This window comes from Orycteropus afer, unplaced genomic scaffold, assembly GCF_000298275.1.
Source record: "Orycteropus afer afer isolate SDZICR_OR568_19922 unplaced genomic scaffold, OryAfe1.0 scaffold00395, whole genome shotgun sequence".
NCBI lineage: Eukaryota > Metazoa > Chordata > Mammalia > Tubulidentata > Orycteropodidae > Orycteropus > Orycteropus afer.
The window spans coordinates 1279560-1290792 of record NW_006921982.1 but is presented as its reverse complement, the minus strand read 5'-3'; the positions used below and the strand labels follow the sequence as shown (position 1 = coordinate 1290792).

At 34.5% G+C, this 11233-nt stretch overlaps 1 protein-coding gene across 1 annotated transcript in view; it reads left to right on the top strand.

Moving 5' to 3' along the window:
• Nucleotides 1-11233, top strand: part of SPOCK3 (SPARC (osteonectin), cwcv and kazal like domains proteoglycan 3) — a 1090476-nt gene that overhangs the window by 401859 nt on the left and 677384 nt on the right. Inside the window, exons 2-3 of the mRNA XM_007953465.2 lie at nucleotides 5916-5924; nucleotides 6029-6074. Coding sequence (XP_007951656.1) covers nucleotides 5916-5924; nucleotides 6029-6074 — 55 coding nt within the window. The remainder of the gene's footprint in view (nucleotides 1-5915; nucleotides 5925-6028; nucleotides 6075-11233) is intronic.

The following is an 11233-nucleotide window of genomic DNA, read 5'->3' as shown; positions in this document are numbered from 1 at the left end:
CCCATCTTCCTTCTGAGGAGTGGCTGGTGGGTTTGAACTGCCAGCCTTCTGGTTAGCAGTCAAGTGCCTTAGCCACTATTCTACCAGAGCTCCCAAAATAAGATGTAGTGAACAAAATAGCTTCCTAAATTTAACATATATTGTCTCATGTATCTTGTACACAAAGTGATTGTTCTGTGAAGTGTATAATATTGTGGTTGGGTTAGGTGCTGTCGAGTTGGCTCTGACTCATAGTGTCATTATGTACAACAGAATGAAACATTAGCCTCTCAAGTGCCAGCCTCACAATCCTTGCTATACCTGAGCCCATTGTTATAGCCACTATGCCAATGCATCTTGTTGAGAGCCTTCCCGTTTTTCACTGACCCTCCACTTTGCTAAGCATGATATCCTTCCCCAGGGAATGGTCCTTTCTGATAACATGACCAAAGTAGATAAGATGAAGTCTGGCCATTCTCACTTCCAAGAACATTCTGGGTGCCCTTTTTTTTAAGACAGATTTGTTCAATCTTTTGGCAGTCCATGGTACTTTCAGTATTCTTGGCCAACACCACAACTCAAAAGCATCAACTCTTCTTCAGTCTGTCTTGTTCATTGTCTAGCTTTCACATGCATATAAGGTAACTGAAAGTATCATGGCTTGGGTTAGGCACACCTTAGTCTTCAAAGAGACATCTTTACTCTTCAGCACTTGAAAAAGGTCTTTTGTAGCAGATTTTCCCAGTGCAATACATCATCTGATGTCTTGACTGCTGATTCCATTGCTGTGGATTGTGGAACCAAGTAATATCAAACCTTTGACAATTTCAATGTTTTCTCCATTTATTGTTATGCTGCTTATTGTTCTGATTTTGAGAATTTTTGTTTTCTTTATGTTGAAGTACCAGCCACATTACAGACTGTAGTCTTTAATATTCATCAGTAACTGCTTCAAGTCATCTTCACTTTCAGCAAGCAAGGTTGTGTCATCTGCATATCTCAGGTTGTTAAGGAATCATTCTCTAATCCTGATGCCAAGATTTTTTTCCTATAGTCCAGCTTCTTGAATTATTTGCTCAGCATATAGATTAAATAAGTGTGGAGAAAGGATACAACCCTGACACACTGTCTCCCTGATTTTAAACCATGCTTGTTCTGTTCGAACAACAGTCTTCTGGTGTATGTGCAAGTTTCTCATGAGCACAAATAAGTGTTCTGGAACTCCCATTCTTCTCAATGTTAGCCATAATTTGTTATGATACACACAAAAGAATGTTTTTGCATATTCACTAAAATACAACTAAGCATCTTTCTGGTATTTTTTGCTTTCAGCCAAGATCCATCTGACTTCAGCAATGATATTCCTCATTCCACATCCTCTTCTGAATACAGCTTGCATTTCTCGAAGTTCCCAGTCAATATATGCTGCAACCATTTTTTAGTTATCTTCAACAAGATTTTATTTGCATGTGATGTTAATGATATTGTTCTATATTTTCCATTTTTTTTTTTTCCTTTGGAATGAGTACAAATATGGATCACTTCCAGTCAGTTGACCAGGTAGCTCTCTTAAAAATTTCTTGACATAGACAAGTGAGTGCCTTCAGCGCAGCATCTATCTCTTGAAACATCTCAGTGGGTGTCTCGTCAGTTCCTGGAGCGTTATTCTTTGTCAGTTCTTTCCGTGCAGCTTTGACTTCTTCCCTCACTACCATTGGTTCTTGACCATATGCAAACTCCTGAAGTGTGGATGGACATTGACTTTTTTTTTTTTTTTTTTGATACAGTCTCTGCTTACTCTTTCCATCTTTTTTTTTTTTATGTTTCCTGAATCATTCAATATCTTGCCCATAGAATCCTTCAATATTGCAACTTGAAGTGTGAATTTTTTCCTCAGTTCTTTCAGCTTGAGAAATGCTAAGCATGTTCTTTCCATTTGGTTTTCCAACTCCAGTTCATTGCACATTTCATTGTAATAATTGACTTTGTCTTCTCAAGCTGCTCTTTGAAATCTTCTCTTCATCTCTTTTATTTTTATTTTGTCTTACTTATATAATGTTTTGTATGTTCTGTCTAAATGGTTTACCATATAATAGTGTGTGCTACCACCCATAGGCAGCAGCATCCAGTCTCTAATATCACACACTCAGTATATTGAGTGATAAAGCATTATCTTTCTGTTCAGTTTCTTCCAACCTATCAATGTGAAATTCATCATGACTCCTAAATGTAGCCAAACTAATGCTAGTGATAGTAGCAGAAAGAGGCAAAAGAGAAATACCAATTTAGAAGTGAAACAGAGGTCCTTAAACAATATGGAGTTAGAAAATCAGTGAAGGCTATTGCTTGTAATTTAGGCACACTCAATTATCACAATGATCCCAAAACTAAAGGAAATTTTTTGTTAAAGGACCAGCTCCACTGAAAGCTACAAGCTAACTCAATTTCAAGAACAGCCTATATCATGTGTGTGGAAATTGTTAGGGAGGCAAGTTAAGGACCAACTACAAGACTGATTCCCTCTCAGCATGTTGATGGTTACTACTAAGTCATAAAGCTTGTTTAAGATGCTTAAAGAAAAAGCAGGAATAGCCTATGATATGGTGTTAGCCCAGTGACCAAAGCACATAACTTCCTGTTTCACCGAATGTATCATGGACATAAATGATAGATTAGTGTATAAGAAATTGAGAGAGATACAATATTGAATTCTTTTGGCTAATGCAATTCACTAGTATAAGTTTTGGAATGCAAATGACAAGAATTCAATTTTGCCTTTGGCAAAGTCAGACTTGGTTTCAGTCATCTGTGCCTGAATTTCTCGAACTGGGGATATACCTGGTAATTGTTTTCTAATCCCTGGGTGATTATTTTGAATCTAAATTAAAGTCTGAGAACAACCAATATTCACACAAACCTTTTTGAAACAAAAGACATTGCATCTGAATGAACATTTATGTGTAAATACTTTTATTTATTATCCTGGCAAAATTTCTGTTTTAATGAGGTGATACCATATTCAGATAAAAATAAAATAAGAAAAAAAAAAAGTCCTGTGATGTGAGATCACACACACACACACACACACACACAAATGTCTAAAAATACACAACCACTGTGTTGTGTGGTTAGGAGGCTAACCACTCTCCTTTTCACATTGAATCTCCACATTGGGAAGATAACTAGGTTGCCCCTGACATAGCAATGAAAACAAGCAAAAAACCATAACTGGGTCAAGTTTTACATTATACTTACAGATTTTTACACAGCTATTGACCAAAACTAGTTATTTAATTTTTAAATAAAATAATGAAACCTGCTCTTATTATGCTGAAGGAAATTAATATAATGAGGTTGAGATTAGATATTTACATCAGCATTCTTTTGTACGTGTTCACCTTATCCCTGATAACTTCCACAGAGATTTAATATTTCAAAGACTATGCATTATATCAAAAGTGTTGATTTAATATTAATGGCCTTCAGTGCTAACATTGTCTGTTTCATGACTATTTCCCTCTTTAGGGCTCTGGGATATTTATATGAATAAAGTTGTTTTGGAAATGAAAAGTTATCCATATCTTCTTAGATGAAGCCACCACTAGCTGGGTCACTTCAGAATAGTCTGCGATGATAGCAGAAATACTTGCTATTTTGCATTAAATTATACAAATTATAATAAATTATAAATGCTGGTCTTTAAAAAATTGCATTTAACATTAGAAATTTTGAGGGGAAACAATTTGGACATTAGCTTCAAAAGTTATGAGTCATCCCTTGTTGTTTTCAAGAAACTACAAAAACTTCAGAACTATGGTTACAGTAATGAAGGCTTTTGGCCAAAGATAATTGCCTTTCTGATTAGCTATTATTATATCCTTTGTGATGGATATTGTGCTTTGTATTTTACATATGTTATAAATAATCTACACAGTAAGTTTATTAAATAAGTATTATTTTTTCAATCTTAGTCATAAAAATCTGAGATTTAAATAATATAATTTCCAAGATTATACAGTTAATACATGGTAAAGCCAGTCTTAGGATTTGAATTTACTTGTTATAGAAGAGACAAAAATATATCTGTTTAACTCCTTCTCATGCTTGGACTCAAATTCAAATCTCAAACTCACTGCTGTTGAGTTGGATCCAAGTTATAGCAATCCCTCCTTGGGTTTCTGAGGCAGTATTACTAAGGAAGTCGATTGCCCAACCTTCCTTCCAAGGAGAGGCTGGTGGGTTTGAACTGCCAGACTTCTGGTTAACAGTCAAAAGCCTTAAGCACTACATCATCAGAGCTTGGATTAAATAATTGTAATCATCTCAAAACATTGAGGTTTAATTTTTAAAAATAAAACAAATATGTGTGTTAGTATATTTAGATCAAGTGTTGAGACATTTAGTGGAATGATTTAATTTGAAAATTTATTTTTCCAAGAATTCCATCATATTGAAATTGTTTTGTAAACAGTGATTTTAAAAAGAGATTATTGTTGTTGTTATTGTTATGTGTTGTCAAGTCGGACCTGACTCATAGTGACCCCTCCTTGGGTTTCTGAGGTGGTATTACTACGAAAGTAGATTGCCCAACCTTCCTTCCGAGGAGTGACTGGTGGGCTTGAACCTCCAGTCTTCCAGTTAGCAGTCCAAGTGCCTTAGTAGAGCTCCTAAAAAGAGATTAAGCAACCAATATATATTTAATTGTTTAGTGGTGTTATCCTCCTTTAATGTAATCTTAAATAATTTAGTGAAGAAACTGAGAAAGTAAATTGCCATAATTTGGCTCCTATTTATTATAACCTTATCTCAATATAAAACTTTAAGACTGAAAGTGATATGTCCTGTGATTTTTCCTTCTTTCTTTCTTTTTCCTCTTTTTTGGTTTATTTGATGTTGATGATGTGAGAATGTGGAAGGGGTGGTGCAGGATATGTCACAATAAGGAATAATTTTGAAACATAGTTAATTTTTTTTTCATAAGAAATTAGAGAACCCCAGTTATGTATATTATTAAAATATATGCTACATTTTCCTCTTTATACCTCAGAGGGTGCTAGCAAAAATGGTTAGCAAGAAAATGGATAGAATACCTGCTTGCCTTTCTTGGATCCCCTAGGTTCTACTGCTTTCTAATCAGCCAGCTTTGATAGGCCCAATAGTATGGCCTAGGAAATGTTACATAAAAGTGTTTCACCATGATATGCTACTCTCATGATAAATTGCTATGTTGAAACAACGTATTAATTTTGACACTCAAATGTATTTCATTTACAGTAAAAAATTGTGTGGGCAAGGAAATTTACAAGCCTCTGAGAGTCATAAAAACAGTAAATAAGGCAGACTTAGTCAATTTGGTTTTAATTTTTTAAATATTTTTCAATAAACATTATACCACTTTTATTATATTGTATGGTCATATTCACTAAATGTATGCTAAATATATAATACTGACTCTTTTTCATATAGATTTAAACATGAAGCAGGATTTAGTTAGGTGGGCATTGCTTTTTGAGCTACCAATTGCATTTTGATCAACTCCATAGTTATTCAGTTAACATGTGAATTATTTGCATAACATACTTTTATATTCCATAGGCTATTTCAGAACTTGGTATTTTTTGTGTTTCATTAACGGTTCGATTTACTATTATACTGCTGAAAAATGAAGTTGCATAAGTGGACACATGTACCATATTTTATAGCTTATTAGTTTAATTACATATTGAATACAATTTAAATTATTGCATTATAATCTTTAAGAGAAGTGGCAACCTAAAATAGTTAAATTGCTAAAGACTTGTGAGGAAAATGAACACATTTATTGAAAGATGTTTCTATAATATGTAAACAGTGTGTTCTCTTTTTGATAACTATTCTTTTTCTCTTGTTCCTTTTTTTATTTTCATTATTTTTTAATTTGCTGCTTGCCATTGCAGGAAGTAGAGGTTTGTATACAGCTTCTGTACTTCATATTTTATTTTAGATTTTATATGAAACTTTATATTTTAATTGGTTACACACACTCAAATCACATTGTTTTCCTCTGTAGGATGATTATTTCCGCACTTGGAGTCCAGGAAAACCCTTCGATCAAGGTAAGAAACTACTTAACTTTGAAATAAAAATCTTTACATTTTTACAATTACTGTACTTTTTATCTGGTTGAACTTTAAAATTCTAAATAGGAGAAGGTACTGTAAATTATACATGTTGTTGTTGTTGTCCTGTGCCGTCAAGTTGGACCCAACTCATAGTGACCCCTCCTTGGGTTTCTGAGGCAGTATCACTATGGAAGAAGATTGCCCTATCTTCCTTCTGAGGAGTGGCTGGTGGGTTTGAACCACCAGCCTTCTGATTGGCAGTCAAGTGCCTTAGGCACTATGCTACCAGAGTTCCTGTAAATTATATATATATATATACACACACACACACATATGCAATGATTACATTCACAGATCCATGGGACTGTCTTGTTTTCCAGGTCTCACTATTATTCCACCTTTGCCAGAGCACAGACTTACTGTATTCTGGCAAAGTGTTTCTATCACTGTTCATGGAAAATATTTGAGTTTTCCTTCTCTAACAGGTTTTTGCCTTACACAGATTCTGGCTTTCACTGGATTTGCTGTATTTCTGCATAAGGCATTGGACATAGAGTTAATTAGGTATCATGATTATGTCACAATGACTTAGTTTTAGATACATGGCTTAGATTACAGATTTAGGCTTCTGGACTTTTACAGTGCCTTTTTTTCTGGTTGATACAAGCCACTTCTGCTACTTTATAAATGTATTCACTGAGCAGTGGGTTTATTTGTGCAAAACTTTAAAACATGAATTTGCTGCCCTTTTTTTTAGTTATAAAAACTTTCATTTAATAATGAGCAGACTTGTAATTAGTCTCAGGGTTTAGCAAGATCCAGAAGCAAAAAGCATATTTCTTTATTATACAAAATTAATATTCCACCACCTCTGTACACACAGCTTGCAATACTGGTCATCTTACATTAAGAAGGTAAAGGGGAATATCTAGATTACTCAGGGGATAAAGGTACATCTACAAGTGTAGTAAGAGTAGAAATATCCAACCCAGTGCAATAATAATTATGTAAGTAATTACCAGTTCTAAGTTGACAAAATTCTATCATATTAGAACCAGAAAATTTTCCTTTTAAAGTTTGAAACAAAAGAAATTTGTACTTTACGTTGGAGATATTTTCCTTATGGAAGATATTCCATGAAGTGATATCACCTAAAAGTTGTTGTTGCTATTTTCAGTTGCAGAGAGTCTCTCCATCTCAGGATGATCTTAAATATAACACAATGAAATGTTGCCTGGTCCTGTTCAACTTTCATGATTTGTAATACATTTTAGAACTGTTTTTTCAGCATGTTTTGGGAACTGATTGAATGCTGTAGCTGTGGTGTACTACTAAAAGCAGCACTTAGTATATTTTCTAAATCTTCAGATATGTGAACTTAATATTTGGGATTAATACTACACTAACCCTTTCTCTATAATGAGAGTCTACTTGGATGGATGAGGTTGATAATAATCTGAAGTCCGAAATCAAATTAATCTGGAGTCATTCACATACACTTTCTCCTTTCAAACTGGTTTCTTTCTTAAATAAGTTATATAATTTCATTACTGTTACCATTTAATATGTTTATTCATATAATCTACATGTGAAAAAAAGAAAAATTCTTTTGATTCATTTACTAATATGCAAAGTTACATGCACTAACCAAGAAAACAAACCAAACCCACTGTCATTGAGTTGATTCCAACTTATAGTGACTGCCATTGGGTTTCCAAGTTAGTAAATCTTTATGGAAGTAAATTGCCCAGTCTGGCTTCTGCGAAGTGGCTGGTAGGTTTGAACCACAAACCTTCTGGTAAGCAGTCAGATGTAGTACCAGGGACCGTGGTACCAGAGCTCCTTCCATGCACTAAAAGACCGATAAAATTTAAATAATCATATGGAAACTGTGATATTTCTTGGGAAATGGATTTTTATGATTGAGTCAAAAACCTTAAAATAATTGTAGTTACCTTGATAGAGATGTTAGCATTTAAATGTGTCATACTCAGTGCATCCAGTAATAATAAAGGTCATTTTTAATTTTGCTTCTTTGTGCGTATGTGGCAATGTATTGAACTGCAATTAATTTCTCATTAAGAAAATAAGATGAAATGATTACTAAAGAGATGGCTTCTAAAGCCTAATGAACTATAAGACCAATTTACTCTAATTTTCAAAAAGTTTTTTTTTTTTTTTTTTCCTTTTCCTATTAAGTTGTCACATGTAACATATTTAGCAGGCATATTGCTCTTGAGTTGTTATGTTCTGTCGAGTCTCCCCCAATCATAGCAACCCCTCCTTGGGTTTCTGAGGCAGTATCGCTACAGAATTAGATTGTCCAACCTTCCTTCTGAGGAGTGGCTGGTAGGTTTGAACCGCCAGCATTCTGACTATCAATCAAGTGCCTTAGGCACTATGCTACCAGAGCCCCATAGAGCTACTGCCTCAGAAACCCAAGGAGAGGTTTCTATGAGCTGGGATCAACTCGATGGCAGTGAGTTTGGTTTCTTTGGTAATGGTGTTTTAAAGTTTATACTTTAATAATGAATATTTCAATGAATAAAATTTTGAAGTAGAGCTGTTATGTTAGTGAACATATATAGTTGATAAAGATACCTGGAAAAAAATTGATGTCTCAAAAAAGAAAACCACAGTGAGATCCATGTATTTGTTTTCTATTCATTTTTAGCTTTGGAACTAATTAATCAACCTACTGGTAGAACACACTCAGACATGAAAAAAATATGTCCTTTTCTCATCTAGCTCTGAAGAACGTAAATAGTGGACATCACCTGGATTGAACAGATTTGACATTAGTTGATTATTAATATGGTTCTGTTCTTTCCAATGGCAAAACCTTCCTTTAATTTATTTATTTACTATTTTTATTGTGATTTAGGTGAAACTTTATACAGCAAATTCATTTTCCATATAGCAGTTAATACACATTTTGTCTCATGATGTTGATTCCAATTACCCACAATGTAACAACTCTCTCCCCACTTCCTCTAGGTAGTTACCTCTTCCCCATTTACTTCCCTCCCATGCACTTCCAACCTCCTGAGCTGTCTCCCTGTGCAAACACTGTCTTTCTGTTCTCCCACGATTGATCGCTCCTAGTAGAGTATCTACCTGATGTAAATGTTCACCCCGTATGCCTATGTATTGTTTGGCTGGAAGCCACAGGAGTGAGGTCAATTTTAGGCCTGAAGGGTTGCCAGAGGCCATAGTCTCAGGGGTCTCACCAGGCTCCATCAGACCAGAAATCCTGGTCTTTTATATGATTTTGAATTTTGTTCCACATTGTTCTCCCACTATATCCAGGATCTCCTGCAGTGATCCCCCTCTGAGTGGTTGACATTGGTAACTGGGTACCATTTAGTTATTCTGGTCTCATGGCCATATAGTCTGAGGACTGCATAGTCTACTAGTCCCTTGGATTAATTATTTCCATGTATCTTTGGTTTTCTTCATTTGCTTTGCTCTGGATGAGGAGAGAGACTTATTGTTGCATCTAGATAGCTGCTTGCCAGCTTTTAAGATCTCCGTCACTACTCACCAAAGTCGGATCTACAACAATGTTTTTGTGATGACAAAACATTCCTTTTAAATATAATTTTCAAGAAATAATTGAGCTTAATATTGCATCTAAAAGTTTCCCAGATTAACAAAATCCTCTGATATCTCTTGACTTGTATAAAGTGCTTTAAGTTTAGCTAATCTGGGAGTTGGGAGGAAAATAAGTTATGATCTGCATATAAAATAATACTTATTGACTTTCATGTTCAAAAATTTATTCTTGAAGAAGATAATAAACTTAGAAATTAGGATGAAATTTCAATCTGGGTATGAAATTTTCATGAAAGAGAGGAAAAAGGAAACTGCTCAATACCAAAGTAATTATCTTAAACATGGAATTGTTCATAAAATTTGAAGAAATTGAAGTACCACTAAAGAAAATTTTTAATTAGTATTCCATAATATGAATGATACCTGTCAGTTTGTCCTACTGTGGTGGCTTGGATGTTGTTATGATGCTGTAATCTATGTCAAAAGTATTTCAAATATCAGCAGGGTCACCCATGCTGGTAAGGTTTCAGTGAAGCTTTCAGATCAAGACAGAGTAGGAACAAAGACATGGCGATGTACTTCTGAAAATAAATCAACAAAAACATCCTAGATGGTGTTAATGTGGCAGGACTGAAAATAAGAAGTAACAGTGGCAAATATCCATTAGTAATTGGGATAATGAATGTACAAAATATGAATCCTAGAAAACTGGAATTCATCAAAATTGAAATAGAATGCTAGAGATTCTATATCCTAAGTTTTAATGAGCTGAAATTGATCAGTATTGCCCATTTTGAATCCAGCAATTATGTGATCTACTAAGCCAGGGATGACAAATTGAAGAAAACATGTGATGCACTGATATTTAAAAATAATATTTGGAAATCTTTGCTCAATTATAGTGCTCTCAGTAATAGATTAATATCCACATGACTAAGGAACATTAATTAATAAAACCATTATTCAAATTTTTGAACCAAACACAAATGCCAAAGGTGAACACATAGGAGATTTTTTAATGAACTACTGTACTGTGAAATTGATCAAATATGCAATAAGAATGCATGGATAATCATTAGTGATTCAGTAACACAAATGGCGACTCTACATATGGGCTTCACCAGATGGAACACACAGGAATCAGATTGACTGCATCTGTGGCAAGAGGTGGTGGAAAAGCTCAATATCTTCAGCTAAAACCAGGCCAGGAGCTGATTGTGGAAGAGACCATCAATTGCTCATATGCAAGTCCAACTTGAAATTAAAGACAATTAAAACAAGTCAACAAGAGCCAAAATATCATCTACAATATATCCCTGCTGAATTTAGAGACCATCTGAAGAATAGATTTGATGCATTGAACACCAACGACTGAAAACTAGAAGAATTGTGGGAGGATATCAAGAACATTATCCCTGAAGAAAGCAAGAGATCACTAAAAAGATGAGAAAAGAAGAGAAGCCCAAAATGGATGACAGAAGAGATTCTGAGACTTAGCCTTGAGCAGAGAATAGGTAAAGCCAATGGAAGAAATGACAAGATAAAAGAGTTGAACAGAAGATTTCAAAGAGCAGCTCGAGCAGACAAAACCAATTACT